This window comes from Malaclemys terrapin, chromosome 9, assembly GCF_027887155.1.
Source record: "Malaclemys terrapin pileata isolate rMalTer1 chromosome 9, rMalTer1.hap1, whole genome shotgun sequence".
Taxonomy (NCBI): domain Eukaryota; kingdom Metazoa; phylum Chordata; order Testudines; family Emydidae; genus Malaclemys; species Malaclemys terrapin.
In genome coordinates, this window is record NC_071513.1 from 81,096,193 (window position 1) to 81,119,229 (window position 23,037).

Sequence of the window (23,037 nt, forward strand, 5' to 3'; positions counted from 1 at the left end):
TAAGTGTCAAATGACACACAAATGGGGAAGTTAGTGTATTCAAGAAAGAAGCATAAATAAAATTATACTTCATTGGCAGACATCAATCTCCATGCTTTGGGGAAAGATATGTGATGGATATTTTGTGCACTTATGTTAATATGGATATTACTGCCCATTCTGGATTAAAAATTGGGTTGGAGATGAAAACAGAATTCACTTGAATTTATGCACAGCCTTCTGGCTAATGGGGGCAGGGCCTACCAGCCATCAAATCCCTGTTTTATTTTCAGATTTATCCCTTGAAAAATGGTTACGTGTTGGCAGCTATATAGATGGAGCTGGGCTCCATTTATCCTGCAGCAGAGAAGGGCAGTGGTTGCTCATAAATCATTCCCCTACTTTAAGAAATGAGTTAAGTTTGAGTTAGAGGAGACCCAAAGAACCATCTTGCTGGCCTTCTCCAAAATCCTTAGTGTGGTCATAGATTCATGGAGGCACCATGGTCCACAGGATAGAACCCAAGATTGGCAGTCACGAGACCCGAGTTTTGTTTTTTGCTCTGCTTCTGACTTTGTAATGTGATCTTGGGTCAGTTGCCCCTTTGTGTCAGAGTTTACCATCTGTGAAGTGCATATAACCCTTTCCCACCTTAGTAAGACACTTCGAGATGTGTCTACTTTTAGGTGGGTGAAAACTGCCATATAATGGTGAGGTGGTAATGGTGGTGTTTAATTATCGCAGTGGATATGAGTGAGTTACGTTATGGACTTCAGGGGCACAGTCCAAGGTGCTAAACCCAGCTGATAGGAGTCAGTTTTCATAGTGAGATGTGGGTGAATCACACCACTTAAAACAATTTTCTTATATGTTCTGTAAAACACTTATGTATATGAAATATTTTTTTGCATTGTCAAAAACTTCCACTCCTGTTTGCTATAGGTTAATCTACTATCATTAACTCATTTTTATAGAGAAAGACTTTTAAAAACCATATATCCAAAGTAGGCAGCTTTTGTCTTATATAGTCCTGTCATGAAAGGATTGAGTAATTGTATATCCCTGCATTTTATGACTAAACCATACAGCATACTCATTTCACTGAGTCAGTGTAAACAAACTCCTTTGTGGATGTTTATTCACTAATTATACTTCAGTTTCGTGAACAGCCTTAATAATGCATGTGATCATATTTGTTGTGTTGATTCTGAAATATGTTAGAGGTGTGCTAAGTCCTTGAAGCCAAGCCTGAGTCCCCCAACAGTTCATGTAGGTGTTCTGATGTCTCACATGAGGAGGTGTTTCAGGAAGGAGCTGTGTTAGATCACGAGCCATAAACTCAGAATAAATAGAGCTTTTTTAACAGCCTGTAGTTCATGGATATAGTTTTTAAGAGAATAAATATATGACAAATAGTAGTAATATTTTGTAGCTGATTTCCAGCCCAGACTAAAACTTTACCTAGTGCTGGGAAAACACATTCAGTCCTAAGAGTCAGGGATGCAGAGGTGGATTAGGGGTTTGTGGGGCTTTGGGTCAGAGCAAGTGGAGGCCCCTTCCCACCCCCACTCCTGCCGGGGAAATGGGGTCGGGACGCGGGGCAGGAATGCTGGGTGGCAAGCCCTGCTCCCTGACCACATGCCCTGGCAGGAGTGCCAGGTGGAGCAGGGCAAGCCCCCATGCTCCGGTCCCGATCCCCGGCAGGAGGGGGGGTGCCCTAGTTGACATGGGCCCCGTTGGCCCAGTGGCTAACCCGCCACTGCAGGGATGTACCACCATCAGTGATGCAGTGGTTACTTGCTCTTAACTCCTTCTTCATTGATCTTGTGTGCTAGGGGGACAAGGGAGTGAATGAGGTAGAATCCTGGGTACTGAAAAAACTGGAGCATCTGTTGTGAGGTACCACAGTGTTTGTATGAGATCTTGGTGCCAAGAAATCAAAATGGCTGTGCCACGAAGATTATCAACTCCCCAGTCACTGAAACAATGGCATAGCTCTAGTTATGAAGACAGGTACTCAATACCGTTACTAGCAGAAGTTACTTCAGACTCTGATGCAGTAAGAGAGCAGGAATAGAGTTAGAAGAGGAGGAAAAAATGCCATAATCAAAACACATTTGCATATCAAACTAGTATGTTCTGAAATAGAACCTGGTCACAAATGGAGCATTCTGATTTGATGTCAGTAATTTTATACCCATATCAAGAGCCCCCACTGAATATTTAAATATGACTTTGCAGTCTGTGTTCTATAAGCAACAAAAAAATATGCCAGGCAGTACGTCTTGTGGTGGAGAGAAGGGTGAGGTACAATATGGGTATGTCTTGCCGGCAGCTGGGAGTGAGCCAGTCCTGGTAGACAGACTCGTGCTAGCAGGGCTCAAGTTAGCATACTAATAATAGCCATGTGGATGTTGCAGTTGGGGCTGGAGCTAGCATGAGTCTGTCTACCCTAGCTGGGAAGCTTGCTCCCAATCCCAGTGTAGGGACAAAGCCTGTTTGTCTTGGGTGGTTTAAGGAGTGCGATGGGAAGCCGAGGTGTGCAGTAACTCCAGGAATACACTGGTTATCATGCCTCAAGGCCTAAAACAATTGCCTGAGGTGATTGAACAGTTTGGCAGCAGCTGTGCTTGCTTCTAAAATGGAGAAGAATCACTGTGGGGGAGGGGTGGCTTATGCAGGTCTTTGTATTGTGCTTTTCCTGCCAGGAGACTCTGAGGGATTGACTAGAAGTGTTTCTCAACCTTTTTGATACTAGGGACAGGCTTGCTGCCTTCCTAAACTGTGTCAGGGAGATCTCAGGGACCGGCTCTTGAGAAACATTGGAGTAGGGCATTTATAAATGGAAAACTCATTTGGTATTTCCCAGACACAAGGGAATTTCCAGTCAGAGGGCCAGATCCTTAGCTTATGTAAGTCAGTGTAACTCCATTGAAACCTATGGAGGCATGCCGATTTACACAACTTACATAATGTTTGAGTACTTACAGAATCCATCCAGCAATCCATTGCAAACTGCAAATATTTATTCATCTTAATTTATTGGCTAATTACTTGTGACTTCTTCAGTAAGAAATGTAAACAGATGCTTTTCAGCATATAATACAATAGGGAAAATCCAGATTTTCTGTTTTTGTTCAGATTGTGTTCACGGGGGAGAGAAATTTCAAAGTTCATATATACTCAGTTGTCATATCCATCTATCTGTCTGCAGTATCTGCCCTGGCCACTTGTGGTCATTAAAAATATCCTAGCACTTTTTGCAGCAGTAAGTGTATTAACCCTGGTCAAATTCCACCTTGAGTAATTTTTCTACTTAAAATCACCTTTCATTGGAATATATTCTATTCTCACTTCCTGTCCTTGGCATTATCTACTATTGATGATTGCTGTTAAGTGATTGCTCTCTTTCACAAATGCTTTGTTTCACCTGTGTCACTGTAATACAGTGGTAGGCAAAGTCATTTGTACATGTATCTAGTAAAGTTTTCAACCCAGTTTGGGGTGCTCATAGATTAAAGTTGATACTTAAATATAAAATGACTGTCAAGCTTTGTTATCTTGTGAATGTTTTATTTTTTGTTATGACATAACAAAATTGATTAAAATTGTAAATGTAAAAGCACTTCATGTAGTTTTACATGCATTTTGGAAAGTTACAATTAATACAATTCCTCCCAGTTATTAGCTGTACGTATTGCAGGTTGCAGTACAGGGCACAAATGTGCCTGGATTAGAGGCCTGATCCAAAGCCCATTGAAGTCAAAGGCAGTCTAGGTCTACTCTCTCCAAGAGGAATATGCAAGCCAAAAAACCCACCTGAACAACCCTTTTGTGTGTATTCATCAAGATGAAACACGAATGCTTGCAGCTGACGTTGACAACAGAAATTACAACACAATATATTCTTCAAAGTAGACAAGTGAATCTGAGCTATTTTTCAACTGGGATAAGTCTGCTGAATGCTAAGAATTATTAGTTGTTTGCATTGTTGTGGCCATGTTGGTCCCAGAATACAGGGCCAGCTTTAGGACCTGTGGGGCCCGATTCCGCGGTCCGGGTCTTCGGCGGCACTTCGACGGCTGGGGGTCCGCTCTGTGTCTTCCGCGGCACTGAAGGACCCCAGCCACCGAAATGCCGCCAAAGACCCCGGAGTGGACACACACACACCCTGGCCGCCGCCAAAATGCCGCCAGAGCGGACTGCCACCGGATGAGCCTAAGGCGCGGGGCCCTCTTACCCGTGGGGCCCGATTCCGGGGAGTCGGGAGAATCGGCCTAACCCTGGCCCTACCAGGATATGACAGAGACCAGGTAGGTGAGGGAATATCTTTTATTGAACCAACTTCTGTTGGTGAACGACACAACTCTTCAAGCTCCACACACAGCACTGAAGAAGAGCTCTGTGGAGCTCGAAGGCTTGTCTCTTTCACCAGCAGAAGCTGGTCCAATAAAAAATATTACCTCATCCACCTTGTGTGTCTCAAGAATTATCAGCATTCTTGATCAACATGCAGTAAATTATTTAGTTTTAATTTTGTGATTTGTCTAGGAAGAAAAGGTGATTCCCCCCCACCCCCAGTAGTAATTGAAAATCCTTATAGAACGTTTCCTCTAACAACAAAGGGAGGCATGGTGAATGCAATCAGTAATAAGCCATCCAAGTAACCAATCCTTGAGACAATTTGATGAACACATTTTTTCTTTAACTTTTCTGCCTCCTTTCCTGCCTGTTGTTAATGATTTAATCAACATCAGGAAGTAAATTGACAGTCTTTTTATTAGGGTAATTCCTTATATCAATGAGAAAATTCAAAGCAAAAATCTGTGGGGGAAGGCTGCAGGGAAGGACACAATCATATTAATTGCCATTCACCCATACTGATTTATCTTCACACAATTTGAGGAAAAAGCCATATAATCAGTCTAATTTGGTGTGACGTTATGAGTGTAATATAATATCTCATTGAAAGATGACAGGGCCAGAAAGAGTTAGTTAACTCACAGACTGACCTGACCTATAGCCAAACTTTAGAGACTGGTTAGGAAGATATGTAAATGAATAGAGCTTTGAAATGCAAGTCTGCATTGTTAGAGGTAGAAGGGTAGATGTTTGCTCAGGTCTTGTGAGGTAAGCAAACAAGTCTTGTCTATTATTATAGCTTTGATTCAAAGATCAAAAAAGGAATATTACATTTAGGAAGACACTCGAGTGAGATAGTATTATTGTCTATATGTCTCTTTGAAGGTTGTGATAACCTGTATCTGAACTGTTTAATGGATAAATTACCCTGTGCTAATTGCAAGGATGTTTGGGAGAAGGAGAGTTAAGCCTATTGTTTTCTCAGGCCAAAAGGCTGCTGGAAATGTATAAAACCCCCTGGGACACAATCCTCCATCTCAGATCTGCTTTGGGTTTCAAGAGGGGGAAACCTTAAGCCATAAGAATTGAGATCCCCAGTCACTGACTGGAGTCACCCTGAATATGGACATTGGACTATAACCTATGAACTATATCTAAAAAGGACTTTTGGCAACTACAAGCTCTGCTATGTATCTGAACCTCAAGAATTGAATTCAAATCTGTATGTATATTAATCTTTTAACCAACACTCACTCTCTTTTCTTTTTTTAATAAATTTTAGCTTAGTTAATAAGAATTGGCTATAAGCGTGTATTTGGGATAAGATCTAAGTTATAATTGGACCTAGGTGTGTGGCTGATCCTTTGGGATTGGAACCTTTTCTTTTATATGATGAGATAAGATTTTCAGTAATCATCATCATATCTGACGTGTGTGTCTGGACAGAGGCCTGAGGCTGGGTACTTTAAGGGAACTGTGTTGTTTGGACTTCTGAGTAACAAGTGAGATACTATAGAAGCTGTTGTGTGCTGGCTTGGTAAACTAAGTATTGGAATATCCACCAGCATTTGGGGTTTTGTCTGCCCCATTTTGTGTGCAGTTCACCCTAATTGAGTGACCTCAGCTGGCTTCCACGGGCAGCATTGTCACATTTGGGAACTGTATTGCAGATACTAAAAGAAGTAGTTGTGAGTTATAATTTGCAGCTACTGACTGTTAGGTTTAAAAGATTAATTAGATTGATAGGACTAATGTGTTTTAAGAAGAGGCAGAGCAAATGATTATCAACTTGTGCTATGCTGATTATTTACTTGTTTCTATGTACTGTGTTTCTAAGTGGTGTGCACTGTTGAATCTTCCCATCCCTGCTATATTTCCCCATTTATGTTCTTTGTTATAATTTTTATTTGATTTAGACCTTATAAAGGCATCAAAATTACAAGGATATTTGCCTTTAAGCCATTAGGTTTGTATCCCGCAGGGCTGGCTCTACCATGTAGACAAAGCAAGGAGACATCTGGAGCACTAAAAGAGTTGACTGTTTACATTGGCAGCAGAACACAATTATTAGGGATGTTCCCAAAGCATGTCTTCTCCAAAGTACAGGACAGAGAGAAATACATATACAAGTTGCGGGGAAGGGCTATGGCCCCATACTCCATTCTACCACTTATGGCTTATTGCATGCTAGGAACATAGGCATTTTCCAGTGTCCAGTTGTGCCAAAAATGTAAATTGAGTTTTCTAATCAAAAATATAAAACCTTGGTTTGTTTCACTGTCTCTTTAAATTGAATTAGCCTAGTGGCACTGGGTATTTTTAACAATTTGATTTTGTGCAGATTTAAAAAAGAAAAAGGGTTGTATGCTAATACTTCTACACAAGGCCAGTTCATGGCTTTTCACAGCTCATGCAGTAATAATTTGGATAACCAAAGCTCTTTCAATCATGAAAGAAGAAGAAAACAAGTAAGCACTGTAGGGAGGGGATTTAGGTCAGAAAAATTAGGTCTAAAAATGTCTGAGAATGAGGAGGGAAGTGTAGGGTTCACTGTGTATCCCACCAATCCAGGCCTCTACTCCTGTCACTGCACTTTCACCCTCCTGTGCACATATTGATAGTGGGAAGAAGTGACTTCTTTTGTGAAGTCTCTTGTTCCTTGAAAGATGGCCTTAACAATTCAGTCAGAGCTGCAACTTAAATCTCCATTTGGGAGGATGCCCTCCCCTCCCCCACCCCCCAAAAAAAAAAAAAAAAAAAAACCTTAGGTCATTTTGGCCATTTTCATAGCACATTAAATACAGTTTTGAGTTTAAATGCACGGAAATGCTACCAAAATTTTTAAGTGTTATGTCAGTACCATGGTCTAATTGTTTCAGATATTCTAAAGGAAACTAATAAAAGAGCTGGGGTATTGCATTTCAGAAAGTGACTGTAATTGTAGCTGTGTCAGTCACAGGATATTAGAGACACAAGGTGGTGAGGTAATTAGCTCACCTACCTGGTCTCTTTCTGAAGTGACTAAAGCACATGACCAGACACTAAGTTTTATTGCTTTTTGTTTGTTTTTCAAACTGAGAGGTAATGTGGACTACTCTGATTCCCATCCACTTGACAACACTGGTTTAAGTGTTGACACTGAGGACTGGGACTCCAGAGACCTGGATTCTATTCCTGGCTTGCTGACTTAACATCTTCTTGCTTAAGTTTACCCATCTGAAGAACTGGTATGATATTTCCTGCCTTGTGCAGCTTAATATTTGTAAAGTGCTTTTACATTCTCTGATGAAGAATAGCATAAAGTGGTGGTGGCTATAATTCCTAGCATATGTCCAGAGAATAAGAGCATATAGTATACTGGAAGGGTAAATAATATGCATTTATTTGAAAGCATGAATGTCTATTCATCCAAATAGGTTGGAGCACTAATAGCTCCAGTCTCTGAGATAACCAATTCATGTTTTAAAATCTCTAAGGAAATAATTTTTCAAAGGCAAATTAAATGTCAAGGGCCACATTTTCATACGCTCCCTAACTGCATTCATAAATACTGCAGGCACACCTGTTTGTGAAATTTCATATTTGCCTGTGCATGTTGGGTAATCAAGCAACCAAAAATGAGCAGAAAAGCAGGAAAAATTTCTGGTTTTATAAAGGTTGCAATTAAAGGCCCCCTTTCAAAATGAGTCCCGAAATTGTAAATAACACTGACCACAGTGACATAAACAATTCCTCTGCATCCTTAATTCCTTCTGAACCTTTTCCCTCATTATTGTAGTAGAATATCAGTCTTGACTTGGTTAATATTTTAGCATCTTAGCATTTTATAAAATTAGGTCTAGACACAGACTATAGTACAATCCGCAGCTGTGGCAAATCACAGTCCTAATTTAAAATGTAACAGATTAGGAATAACAAAAAAATGATAGGATGTAATTCTTGTTCTCTTGTGACTGATTTGTAGAGTATTATTTACCACAACACTTGGAAGATACGGAAGTAGGATACAGCATTCTGTTAAACAGTAGTTGCTGTGTTGGAAGAACTTTGCATAGCCGTGGGGAAGCAGTGATAGAGGTGGTCCTTGTTCTATTGGAGCTGTTTCAGGGAATGTTCTGCTTTAGACAACAGCAACAAGTAGTGTCTTGTTCTCTCTGGTACAAATCCCTGTGAGAGGCCATCTCTGAGATGCCTTTAGCATCCAAGCTGCCCTCCACAAAAGTGAAAGATTTTATCTGTCTCAGTGGACAGTAAAGATGGGAGGGAACACATTAAAACATTAACCACACAATGCTCTGGGCATATTTGTGCTCGGAAAGTTTTACTCTTTTAGATTTGCTTTCAAAGTTTAGAATAACCCTGAAAGAAGCTATAGATCATTAATGATTCTTTAAAGACCTCATTACGTAATCAGAGGATGAGTCAAACTTGTTCTGGAATGACATGCTTCGTGGGGAAAAATGTGTGCTTTTTTTTTTTTAGTTGTTTGGGGGTGGGAGGGGTAGTAAAACTTTACTATTTTACTAATTTGTGTTCTTGACAATTACAGAATTACTTTGTTATATGGAACTAGTAAAAAAACAAATACCAATCCCACAAAGTTTGGTGAGAAGAAGAATCCAGACAGGAATTTGATAGCAGTCTACACTCTCTTTTAAGACTGGATGCTAAAAGTGGAGAAAGCAAAGAAGGACAATATCTGCACTAAGCAGGCCAAACTGAATGGGTTAGAGATGCTTATAGGTGTAGAGAGCGCTGCGTTTCTAAATGGAATGCATTGTTGTTAATTCGAGGATGCACTTAATTTCTTAGCCACAGTTTGATTATGTCTGGCCATTTTGCTTGGGGCTTCAGCCCTGTTCCTGCTGAAGCCCCAAGACCCCCCTTCCTGCTGGGCAGAAGCCCCTCCCCCACCACCTCACTGCAAGGCAGAGGTCCCGAGCTCCTCCTCCCCAGTCTGGTAGGTGGAGAATTGGGGGAGGCTTGGGGTTCTGCAAGCTGCACTTTAAAAGAGCCACATGTGGCTCACAAACCATGGTTTGGCTACACCTGGTATAGGAGATGGGAGAAATCACCAGGTGAGGGATACAGGTACCAGCTAGTTGTACCGGACACTTTGAAAAAGGAGATTCTGAGATTGTCATGATCTTAAAACTGCTGGATATTTTGAGGGTGCAAAAAACCTTAGTCAGGGGAAGGGAGAATTGGTATTGGGTAAAATGTGGGCAGGATGTAGAAATTGGTGCAAGAAATGTGATGCTTGCATTGCAAAAAAAGGGGTCCCCTAAAACTGGGAGAGCCCCTTTACAGCAATATTTTGTGGGGGCATCAATGGAACACATTGCCACTGTTGTTCTTGGGCCCTTGTCTGAGAGAGAGGCCGGCAATCAGTACTTGCTGGTAGCTATGGCTGCTTCACAAAATAGCCCGAGGCTTATCCAATAGGAAATCAAGGGGCTGTGACAGTAGCAGGGGTCCTAGTGAATGAATTCATCACCAGATTTGGGATCCCAGGTGAGTTATACACAGATCAAGGGAACAGGAGTACTTGTGGCACCTTAGAGACTAACAAATTTATTAGAGCATAAGCTTTCGTGGGCTACAGCCCACTTCTTCGGATGCATAGAAGTGGGCTGTAGCCCACAAAAGCTTATGCTCTAATAAATTTGTTAGTCTCTAAGGTGCCACAAGTACTCCTGTTCTTTTTGCGGATACAGACTAACACGGCTGCTACTCTGAAACAGATCAAGGGAGAAATTTTGAATCCAAGTGTTTCAGCAGGCTTGTGAGAGTCTAGGCATCCACAAAACTTGCACCTGCGCAGCGCACCCATATCTGACGTGATGGTGGAAAGGTTCAGTAGGACTATGGGAGTTAAACTGGCTACATTGGAAGAACTGCACCAAATGGCCTGGGGCCAGCATACTCCATGTCTTGTGAGGGTTTAGGACACAGTTAGGTCCCAGGACTAAACCCCAAATTATCCATAAGGACCACTTGAGAAGATATCAGGGGGACAGAATTTGAGCTTGGCTGCCCCCTGAATCTGAGAATGTAGCTGGGAAAGTTGTTAGAGGTGGATTCCCCATTCTAACAAAATTATCTGGGCCTACCATAGCCAGCAAATTTCATGGAAACAATAGGCATTTTTCAGCTGCTTATTAAAAGAAATCTAGGGAGAGAAATTTGGGTGCACATAACATTTTTGGGGATTACTAATGTAAAAACATCTTGACAGAAAAACTCTGTACATATGCAAATAGTTAACCTAGTATCATTTTTAATATGTTAAATTATTTCTTTTCATTCTGTTTGGGATTGGTTGTTGGGTATCATCATTTTAGGCCACATTGGGACTGTGGGTGAAGCTGAGGTGGTGGGGCAACTGCTGTTATGAGCTGGATGAAAACTTGTTATGGGTTGAGTTAAAACCCCATTGAGATTGGTAGGTGTGAACTTACCTTTCAGTTAAAACAGCTCTAAGCATAAGCCTTCACCTAAAACAAAAATAGTGTGTGAACTGACCAGGAGCTTTTGCTGAGTATTATTTTGGGTGAGGGTCTGAGTGTAGGAAAGCAAAAGAGACAGAAATATAGAGAGAGAGAGCGCCTGAAAACAGGTCCCTGTAAGAAAGCTGAAAAGAGTGTGCTTGGTGCTGTGAGAGAAAGAAGCTGTTTCCTGCTATTTGAGTCCTTCTGTGTTCAGAGAGACAGAGCTTTGCACATTCTTTGTAAATAAATAAAACTGCATCAAAGGCATAGCTGACTATCACCAATTTCTCCTCCCAACTGGAACATCCAGAGGGCCCCAAACTGTGACTAGCCACTTGGGTCAAAAAAGGGAAACAATATCTATAAAGAGCCATTTGTCAAAAAATCTTAATGTGCTTTTTAATGTGCATTATTTAAGTTAATCTCTTACACATTCTTCTTGGGATAGCTGTAAGGCTCCTGCCACAGACTACAATTATTTAAATTAAATTGTCACTTAGAATTAGAAAAAACATCAGTGGCACTGGCATCTCACCTGGTCACCACACTGGCTTCCACACAAGACTAATCTGACTCATGACACCTTATTTGAAAGTTCCAGAAGAGAATGCATTTCAGCTTTTGCACATTGTTCAAAATCATATTTACTCTTTGTTTTTATAGTTGGAATAAGTTTATAAACATTTTCTTGTCTAGATGATATATGCACCAATCATTGTATGTTTTGTTCTTTCTGTGTACAATGCAATGAACTGAGAGATTAGAAAGAAGCTAACCTTTAAATTAGAGCACAGTCAATTACCGTCTGTTATTTCTCTGACCTGCCGGAGAGAAATGATAGATGGTGCCATGAAGATAATTGTTTTCCTATTAAAAATGTCTACAACACAGTTATAAAAATGGAAAATATGAATCTGTAAACAGTATGTTTTTCATTTTTTAAAACCAGATTTAAATTAAACCAGTTCAAAGTACACTGAATACTTACTTAATAACTTAATAACTTTTATTAATTTTAGAGTGGTGTATTTCAATTTAGCATAAACTTGCTTCTAATTAATTTAAGCTGTATCAACATACTCTAGAATTATGTTGATGTAAGAGTGTCCACAAAGCTTTTTGCATCAATTTAACTAAACTGATTTTAAATCATACCTTTAGTGTTTACACAGAGCCTGAGATAGAGAAAACTTATTTTTTCCAATGTCCTATACCTTGTATTGTTGTTCACACCTTTGCAAAGTGGGTGTAAAATGCTACCAAATCAGAATGATAGAGTTTTACACTCCTCTGCACAGCTGTAAATGACTACGCAAGTTAGTGGGGAACCAGGCCTAGAGTACAGAATTACAAACGATGAAACACAGTATTCATAGATACAGACAGAGTGCTAATCTTCTTGAAGCTAGTGGATCTTTCTCTCATTTTTGCTTTAGTCATCACTATGTGATCAGCACTTGATGATTACCTTGTCTATGGAGGATGTAAGCAAGCTGTGGGCCACTCATGTATGGAAATGTTCAGTGGGAAAGGGAGGAGTATTTGTAATGCAATAACTTTTTAAAATGTTAAAATTGTGTTTTTACTTTCTATAGTCCAGAGGACAATAAAAACGTTCCCATGCAAAATGGCCCGAAGCCTATGTGGGAAAAGAAAGATCCATGAAAATTTCCTTCCAGCCAACAAGTGCATTTTTCTAAACACAAAATAACTATCTAGAGTTGGCTGGAAAACTGGGGTGGCAGGGAGCAGGGGGGGCATGGAAAATTTCTACTTTTGGGGGGGGGGGGGAAATCAAGCCCCCAAACTTTCATCTGAAAACTAAAAACTTGGATCTGAAATGCTGCCACCGTGCCGCATGGGAGTTGTAGTTCAGGTGCCTCAAACTCCTATTCTGTATGGAACAGTCTCCATCTCCCTTGAGGTACCTCCTCCCCTCTTGTCGAGCCATTGTTGTGCCTCATGGGAGTTCCATTTCCATGGTGCATCATGAGAGGTGGAGTTTGGCCATGGAACCTAGCCCATAGAGGAGAATGAGATACAGAAACTATAATTCCTACAAGGCACCATGGAAGCATTTCCTAACTGAAATTGTTTAGTTTTCAGCTGACACTTTTCACTAAATATTTAGGCAAAAATCCAATATTTCATCAGAAAATGTTCAACCAGCCCTACTAATATCCCATTAACTTGCTGAATTTAATGTTTTTTTTATTAAAGTTACAGTATTAAACAGTATTTTATTTTATTACAGTATTAAAATATTATTCATATAATATCTAATTTTTGGTCATGTATATTAAGTTGGAAGTCCATTCCAACTATTTATCATTCTGTAAATTAATACCTCAAATTATTTCAACATATGTTCCCTCGCTCAATTTAAACCTTTATCCCCTAGTTCTGGTGTGCTCAGCAACCACCAATAATCAGGATTAATTAATAATCAGGAGGTAATAACCTTCAGCTAAATCATGTCACCCTTGAAGCATCCTCTCTCAAAACTAAATAATCCTAATTTTATCAATCTAAGTACAACTCCTTATTCCAATTAACCTCTTTGTTGCCTTACCCTGTTGTGTCCTTAATTTAATCATAGTTTTCTTCAAGTAAGGTAACCTAAACAACACTGTGCCCCAAAGGCAGTATAACCAATGCTTTATAAGAGAGAGAGCACAATATCATTAGACTTTTATTGTCAAGCCAGCATCCTGTTAGGAGGGTACAATGGAAAGGACTTGTGGGACAAATGTATTCTAAGGAGGAATTTGCACATGTGGAGGGAAGAGCCAAGCCTAGAATATGGCATGATAGATTGGGCAGCTCAAATGAGAAGTTTGGGAGGAGTACAGGCAGCAAGATGGGGATCTTGAGCACATGATAGCCAAAATGGAGGCAGTGACAGAGTTGTACAGAGCTTTGAAGGAGATGGGAGCCCAAATCAGAACTGAGTCTTGGGGCTCTGGTTCATATTTGGGATTTTTAAACCCCACAGTTTGGTTTGCTTAAAGGATTTTTACTTACAATAGAAAGGAGAACCAACTGTAAGGCTTAGGTTCCAAACACCTCAAAGTTCACATCCAGGGTTATGGTTCATTGCCATCTCTACTCTGAATTTGACATGGGAGGTTGAGGGGATGCCAGGGAAAGGGTTTCAAAGAGGGAGGTGACATGGTCAAAATGGCAGATGATGTTTTTAGCAGCAGCATTTCAAAAGACTGGAGGGGAGCGAGGGAAAATTTCAAGATGACATTCTCTTTTCTGGTGACCTTTTCAAACTGCCCTAACGCTTCTGTTTTTCAGTTCTCTTGATTTCCTATTCCAGTGAAAACAGTTTTTGATACACTGAAATATTGTATTAGTTGATAAACCTCTAAGCATGTTGCCAATTTCATGCACATATATTGTTCATCTGAAACATGGGATATAAAAGCTTTTGATCTTTTACATGTACAGTAACTGTTTTTTTAAAGTAATTTTGATTTCAGATTTTAAAAGCACTCTAACCTTTTACTGAAATTCATTGATGCAGGCACAGTGGCAAAATGAGGACAGACACATACGTAGAATGAAATAACCGGCTGCAACTTTTATTAAACTTTAGCACAGGAGAGGGGCGCTACCTGCCATCACCCATACTCTCGTATACCAGACATTTAATTGGTTCCAGTGTGGAAGTTACATGGCTCTTTACCATATAACCCGTAACTTGGGGTAGGCTCTCCTCAGAATACACCCTTGGACTCCGCTCTCTCTGAGTACTAGCATCTCCTCCTCCCCAACCCACATGAGGAGAACAGAGGGTGCTGTAGGGTGAGGACCTTGGCCTGCAAAGGCCACAAGGTCTCCCCCTATCCTGTGAGCCCAAGGCCCATCACCAAAATCCCATGTCTTTTACGAACCGTTCATTTTATTCTCTTAACCACACTGGTAACTGGCTGCAAGTTGCAACACATAACAACTCAACTCCCAAGTACCTCAGTTACGTTCCATGCATGTTCCTGGCTAGGAGGTGCTGTGAATAAGGCTAAAAAACCTTCCTGGTCCTCTGCCAATTGGCCTATGGGAGAAAAAATTCCTTACTGACCCCCAAACAGGTGATCCGCTATACCTGCAGCTTCTGTCAGGCTGGATTCTGTCAGATGGGTAGGATGGCCTGCTGGAACAGAGCCAAAAGAGGCTCCACATGGCCCCCATCCTGGGAGCTAGGGAATGCTGGCCCAGTGACTGCCAGAGACTCCTTCCCCCCGCAGCTGGCCAATGACTGCCAGAGACTCGTGGCGGGAGGAGCTACCTGGTGTTCCTCAGCAAGGGTCTCCCTTGCTAGCTGCTGGGACTCCCCTTTCACTACTGGCCCCATCAAGTTCCCCCACCCATTGAGGCAGGTGAGTGGCATTTCTCCTGCTGCCTAAACCATCTGAGTGTGTGAGAATCCCTTTAACAAGACAAAAGAATTAGTTTAACTGAAATGCTCACATTTTTGTATTGTACCAAGGCATGATGCGTCAAATTCAGATCTTAATTTGTCAAAACCCAAATCCATTTGGATTTAATTATTATGGCTCAGCTGTTGATTTACATAATCTCTTACCATTTTCCTTCATCTCCTTATCTCTCTTTTACCCCCATCCCACCCCCCACCCCCCGTAAGTCCCCTCAAAAATTGTTCTGTCAGCAATTTATTCCTTTGGGAGAACTGTGTGATACTTAGAATCTAATTATTCCTCTGCCCGTCTCTTCACAAATATTGAGATATTCCAGCTGAAATCAATTATTTACCTGATTATCTAGTTATTCAAGGTTAAGTTCAAATGATTCTTTTACGGCACAGTTCTGCTCATGGATGTTTGTGACACATCTCTGACTCCCCAAGTGAACACATCAGTGACAGAACTTGGCCCTTTCAGAGCACAGTTTGATTTTTGTAAGGGACTTGCTTTCCTTTCCAAATATACATCCAGCCAATTATTAGTTACAGGGAAACAGAAGATTTTTGTCTGCTTACATTACATATGAATGGTGTGCTGTGCCCATTAAATCTGCCAGATAATCTGCATATTTTTTGTAGAGAAGGCTGCTAATAAATACACATTTAAAATGTTATTTTTATTTAAATTTCAGTGGTCTGTGTTAGACTAGTAATTAATATTAAGGCCATTCGTTGCAGATACTAGGACAAAGCTTATTTTAATGATGCTTAATTAAAACAATGAAAATATGCACAAGAGACCACACTTTTTAGGCAACCTTCTTAAGACAATTCCCAAATGTATAGAATACTATTCTATTCCTCCTTTATTGGAATACCACCTCTGCTAAGCAATCCATTATTGTTGGTCACTTAATATGTTTCACTTTACTTGAATCATGAAGTGTTTACAGGAAAACATATCTTGCTATGTTTAAGAAAGCTCTTGACCAAAAAAAAAAAAAAAAGTAAAATGGTTTCTTCCCAGGAGAAAGAGGAAAGTTTTAAATCTAGGGTCCTGAAAAAGGTGTGATCTCTAGCACTCTAAGGGCCAGGTGTCTTGGAAACTGAATTTGTCTCTATTGTTTGCAGGAGTGAAAGAGCTCGCTGGATTACTGCACTTGGACAGAACAGTGACAGACGGAATGCAGACAGGACAAGTAAGTGAGAGACAAGAAGACTTTTCAGAGACTTAACGTGAAAACAGAAATCTACTGCCCCTCAGTGGATAGCTTGAATAAATGTAGACTGTAAGAATAAATGTGTTTCCTTCCAAAAAACAAATTATCCAGATTTCCTTTGCGATGTTGTTGACCTTCTGTGGATGCTGTTTATCAAGAGCTTTTCTGAGGAAGTTTTTTCAGGGTTTTTGTGGTACAAGGAGTTATTTTACTTGCATTCATTAAAACTGGTTTGGCCAGTTGTATCAGCCTATTAGTGACTAGGTTGAGAATGCAAGCTGATTTTATGTCTGACCCAAATTCATGTTTGTGTGTAGCTCCCCAGGGGGAAGCCAGCATGTTTAATGTGCTCCATTACTGAGCTTACTTGGGTTGTTTTGTTTTGGCACATTCTAAAATGGGATGTTAAAATGACTTTTTTGTGTATGTTGCTAAAATATAAAGGTATTCAGTTGCTTATACACATCATGTGATTCAATATATCCTATTTCTTCCTTAGCATTGACACAGGTAGAGATTGTCAGAACTTATTCTGCAAAGCAGTCAGATGAACTATCCCTTCAGGTTGCTGATGTGGTTCTGGTTTATCAAAAAGTGAATGATGGTGAGTAAACAGTTTTGCGGTTAGCTACCACCAAGATAGATTAGTCAAGCTGGGAAACAGAGTCCTAGAGAATTCAAGTTTCCATCTAGTATCAGCTCCACAATGAAATGGGGTGTCAGCCTGGAAGAAACGCTACAGAAAGCCATAGGATTAGGCCCAGGTTCTTGAAGGACAGCCACTCTTTATGCAGGCATTGTGGCCACATTCAAGTAAATTTCCATCCAACTTAGAGGATTTGCATAGATAATTAATTGCAGGTGCAGCAATGTGGGTATGATTTTTTTTTTTCCAGGAGCCATGTGCCCATCAATAAGAAACTAGGTTAAGGCCTCTTTAAAAATCTGGCTTTCAAGAGTCATCATTGCTTTGTGAGCAATGTACTTGTTGATTTGTCTGAATACTCCACACATTCTAGGTATTTACATCTTGTGCTGTGCTTCAGAACATTGTTACTCTCTAAGGGGTAGTCTTGCAGCATGTGAGGCAGGGACTGTCATTTGTTATGTAAATGTCAGTCACGTTGGGGCCCAACCTGGTTATTGCTACCACAATAAAAATGTTAATAACAATGCTGAGCATGTTCTGCAAAGTTGCTGAGTACAGTCAACTCACAATAGCTTCAGTGGGACTTGAGAGTGCTCAGCACCTTGCAGAAGGCAACCCTTAGCTCTAACCCAGTTGTTTACTCTCACTTACAAAGAGTAAAAAACAAAGGAAAAACCTCCTGCTGACTTGTTAGTTTATATTCCTGAGATCCAAAGACGGTCTGTGGTTTTCAAATATACTGTATCTTTACTGCTTTATTTTTATTATTCCTAATCTGCATGCACAATGTTTCCAAATAACATGGTCTGTCTATACCTGATATTTTACTCATTGTAAACATAGCCATATTACAGATGCAATGACAAACTGTGTGTACAGGAGTCTCTCTATAAACATGCCACACACAGTATCTTACACATGTATTTATTTTTGACTCCCCATTCTCCCTTGCAGGTTGGTATGAAGGTGAACGATTGCGGGATGGTGAGAGAGGCTGGTTTCCAATGGAGTGTGCCAAGGAAATCACATGTCAAGCCACAATTGACAAGAACATGGAACGGATGGGACGTTTGCTTGGACTTGAAACAAATGTATAGAGTCCCTAAAATCTATTTTTTCTTTGCTTCAGGATTTGCACTAAGGGCCCTCAGTGGTGGCTTGATTTTGTGCTTATTGTCCCACTATAGCTGTAGCGTGGGAGCTGTGAATCAGAGATTTGTAAAATCAGTGATACGAGGAAAGGCGGGGGGGGAGGGAGTCAGCCACTCACTGTGTATCCAGGCTACTTTAAGTTAAAAGCCCCTAAAAAGTAAATTACAATTCTAAAGTTCCCATAACAAAATGCAGGTGACATCTTTAGATAGTCCCCTCTTCCTTGTTTTACAGTGTGAGAGAGCTAACTGAATCAAGGTCTTATCTGCACTGAATCCTAACTGGGATTGAGTGGTAGGCTTTGGAGAGCAGCTCCACGTATCTTTGACTTCACCTCCCTTTGTCTTTAGCTGCGCCACTCCCTTTACCTTTATGTGCTGTTTCCTCACCCACACCCGTCCAACCACACAAACACACTTTTTTTTTCTTGTTTGTTTTTTCAGTCATTTAAAAACACCTTAGCTTCCTCTGGCAAGGCCGACCACCAGCCACCCACAAACATGTTGCCCTGCAAGCAAGCAGCAGCAACAACAAACTAATATTTGGGGATTTCCCACTCCTCAAGGGAAAGTTTCAGTGCTGTATTGCTAGCACAAGATGGTGATATGTGTGGGGATAAATAGCAGCTCTCTAGCCCCTCATATGGCCTAAAATGGAACCCGTGAGCACGCACTGTATAAGGTGGTCCCTCCCCAGTAAGACCAGAGAAGACATATACCAAGTAAAAAGATGTTCCATTAAGTTAAGAGTGCACAGCTTTCTACTTTTGTAATATAAGAGGCTCTTTGAGCTCTGGTCAAGTGAAAAATTCTCTAAGTTATTCTGTTGGGTCTTCTCATCTTTCTCCTTGTGGCTCTCTGTCTACATCTATCTATATGTCTGTTTAATTAAGGGTTTTCATAACGTTAGATTACCTCTTGTGTTCATCCTTTAAAACCTTAGCTCCTTGGGCTTTCTCCTCCCCAATGATGGCTTCTTATTTCACACACATTATTTTTTTTTTAAATGCTGTCATTTGAAAAGCAGTGATTAAAGTAACTCTGTCCCAGCTAGCAAAGCTAATGTGTTCTCCAGGGACTGAGAGGGGAAATCCAGAATGGTTTTCTGTTGGTCTTTTTCGATGATGATGATGATGATGTTTCATCTATTCAAGCAGCTCAGATTTTGTTTCCTTCCAGTGTTGCTTCAGTGTTCAGAGTGCCGGGAAGGGTTTTCAAATCAAGAAGTATGCAGTCAACTTTTGTAGTGTGGGAAAGTAAGCTTGGGCTCCGAGGCTCCAGCCTCCATTCCCAGAACAGACCAACCTTACGGTATGTCTACCCTTTTAGCTGGGGATGTAATTCCCAGCTCAAGGAGACTTACTCAGGCTATTGCCATTGAGTTAGAACAGTAAAATCAGAACATAGCCCTGGTAGCATGAGCAACAGGACGGGCTAGCCATCCTGAGTACCTGCCCGTCAGATACCTTAGCTTGTTTCAACTTGTTCTTTGTAAAAAAAATATTCTCCATAAGTATAAGCAGCTCTGTGCTCTGCTCTGCTCCTCTGTGTCCCTGCTAGAAAATCAGATTGCCTGACTTACAGTGTTAGAATTCTCTTCAAGCTTATCCAATTCCACACAGTATTTCACTGGAGCCCCATGCCAGCTGATTCCGACACCTTCTCTTGTGCCGTTTCTCTTGCCTTCCCTGAGCCCTGTTATGCACAGAATAAACTAATTTTCTGTGCTCTGGAGCACATACATGCACATGCTCATTTGGTGTCTGTGGAAGCTAAACACAAGCTGAGACATAGGATTTGGCTCCCACTATTGTCCATTATGGTAGCATTACAGTATCTTTTTGAGCAGTTTGCACTTTTATACATTTACAGACACATTTTTAAAACTTATGCTGTAAGTTGTGGCTACAAAAAAATGCTCAGTTACACAGTTGCATTTGAACACTTTTGCAGAGGTATTTTAAGATCTGAATTTTACCAGTTTGTGTCTTAACCTCCACTCCCACAGGGTAAGGATTATAATGCTGAATTCTTGGTTTATTTTGAAAATGCATGAGAATGTTGATCTCGGGAAAATATTCTATTAATCATTTCATTTCAATTCCAGTTTTGCCTATATCTTTTAACTAGGATCTCAAGATGTGTTGTTGCTTCAGTTCAAGGTTTTGCAGGGAGAGTGGAGTGCTTTTTAACATTTTTCCACTTCTGTAGCAGAGGTGGTAAAATTCATTTCCTGTTTTTTGTTGAGGAAGGAGCGGGAAAGAGGTATATGAACCAGAACTCCAGGATACCTTCACCTTCAGACCTTGTTACATGTTAATTACTACAGATACAGGAAGGGAAAAATGTATAAAAGAGCAGCACTAGTATTGACTTAAACTCTTGGTCATACAGTTCATACTGGAGAAGATGAGGAGGGAGGATTTGCAGGGAATATAGAGTAATATGATGTTTTGTCAACTTTGCCCTCCCATTCCCAGTTGTGACCTGACCTGTTGTGCACATGATGGTGGGAGAGGGACTAGTAGAAGCTCACATTGGTGTTGCTGAACACGTTCTCCTTTGCCTTAGAGAGTACCTGTCATGATTGTACTCCAAGCATCACTGCCAAATTTTGCATCTTCAGCTTAGCCTCGGAATTTCATAGGAGAAACAACCATTTAATGTTGTTTGACCAAAATGCACTTGTAAACAGGAAATAATTTTCAAAACATCTTTTCTGAAACTAGGTGTTGTGGTTTGCACACTGTATGTATTATAAATATGTTAATCCTTTTTAAGACACAGCTGATCACTCGGCAGGGTTGAATAAACGTTAGCACAAAAAATGAGGTAAAAACTTATAGTAGAAAGGCTTTCTGCTTGTAATATTTTCACTCCATTTTTTGGAGGGGCTGCATGCTGTAATATACTGTAATATGTTGAAGATTTGTAAATGAATGTAATGTTCTTAAGGTATCCCTGAAACAACTACACTTAAAAATATATTAGAAAAGCAATAGTTTTGTATAAAGTAATTTGAAGATGCCCAACCTTGGAAATTTGACACGTGGTTATGTACCCTTGTGAATTAATTTATAAGTGGACAGATGAAACAGTAATGAGCATATTGTAATTTTGTAAATTGAACAAAATGTTATTTAACATAGGCAAAAGTACTGCTAATTTTTTAACAAATAATTTAAAAAAACCTACTGTATACAGCCAGATGTTTAACACAGTAACTGAATGTATAAATCCAGATATTAATTTTATTCAGGTTTTTAATACATTGTATATATTTTTCACATCTAGTTTTTCCAAATGTTTTTATAAACATTTTATAAATGTTTCCATTTCTCCTTTTATCAGATACAATTCTGCAGGAATTAGACATCAGTGACTTTATAGGACAACAATCAATAAAATGCTTTTTAAAAACTTTACTAAAAAAAGCTTTTTGCTGAAATTAGTTCTGATCTTTTTAACCTTTGTCTTTCTTGTTTAAGACAGAGCCATAATTTAATTGGACCTCATGCACCTCGCTGCTAAGATGGATGAAAGTCTAGGAGCCATAAATAGCGGAGAGCAATAGCTCCATGGCATACTTCTCCCTCTACCCCAGATCCATGGGATTTGGACTCCCTGAACTTAAGGGAGAGGCATGTCATGGTGGGAGGGCCAGGGGATAACTACTCTCTGTAGGATCATGCTTCTACAAACCACAGCATTGTGTCTGCAGGTGATTGCACTGGATAGCATTGGAAGAGGCTGGGTACTGTTCAGAGGTACCTTTGCCTGCTTGGATGTCCCAAGAACCATCGAATTTCCCTGTAGCTCTTGGGACATCTGTAGATTTGATGAGTCTTGCACATACCTGCCTATAGAAGGTTAATTGTGGCGTGGTGACCCTCCTCCATGTTTTTTCTAATGCTTTGAAGCTATAAAGCATGATAACAAAGCTAATTACTTTTAAATGTCTCATGGGATTTTTTTTGAATGGTTGTGAGAGTTATAGAAGTAGAAAGTTTCTTGGAATGTCGATGGAAGTCCTGATACTTCTCTCTCCCAGTTAGGGTGACCAGATGTTCCGATTTTGAGCAGTTTGTCCCGCGTCCCGACCAAAGTACTGTCAAGACACCATTTGTCCTGATATTTTTTCTGGCGGTTTTTTATTTTTGTTTGTTTGTTACACTCACCCATCCGGTGGGTCCCTCAGTCGCTGACAGTCTTTGGCGGCATTTCGGTGGTGGGTGCTTCTGTCTTTGGCGGCAAGACTTATTACCCTCTGCCGAAATGCCGCCGAAGACTGTCAGCGACTGAAGGACCCTCCGCCGAATTGCCACCAAAGACCCAGATGGATGAATGTAACAATTAAAAAGGCACCCCCCTTGCGGTGGTCCCGATATTTTAAAGTTAGCATCTGGTCACCCTACTCCCAGTGCTAATATGCCAGATGCACAACTGTATGATAAATGAAAGGCCTGATTTCTCTCCCTTACCCACTTTTTTTGGTGTGCAAGCAAGAGCAGAATAAAGCCCTTAAGTACAATCTTTATTACTTAAATAGAAAATTAACTATTTTTGCTCTGTAAAATTTTACAGCTAATTTTCTTAAAAGAACGGATTAATTTTTTTCCAAAAATAGATATTTAAAACTTCCCTGTGAAATGAAAATTTATGGAAGCAGAGATATGGGAAATTCAGGAGACCAGTGTCTAAGATCCCTAATAAGTAGAACTGGGGAATAAGTTAATGCATGCGTTGGCACAATTGC

The 23,037-nt window shown here is 40.3% G+C and overlaps 1 protein-coding gene across 2 annotated transcripts in view; it reads left to right on the plus strand.

Moving 5' to 3' along the window:
* ARHGEF26 (Rho guanine nucleotide exchange factor 26) overlaps positions 1 to 22,170 on the plus strand; it is a 108,238-nt gene extending 86,068 nt beyond the window's left edge. For both annotated transcript variants that reach the window (XM_054040036.1, XM_054040037.1), the window contains exons 13-15: positions 16,393 to 16,460; positions 16,981 to 17,085; positions 18,085 to 22,170. In XM_054040036.1, the coding sequence (XP_053896011.1) occupies positions 16,393 to 16,460; positions 16,981 to 17,085; positions 18,085 to 18,227 (316 nt within the window). In that variant the 3' untranslated portion in view covers positions 18,228 to 22,170. The remainder of the gene's footprint in view (positions 1 to 16,392; positions 16,461 to 16,980; positions 17,086 to 18,084) is intronic.
* The last annotated feature ends 867 nt before the right edge of the window (positions 22,171 to 23,037 follow it).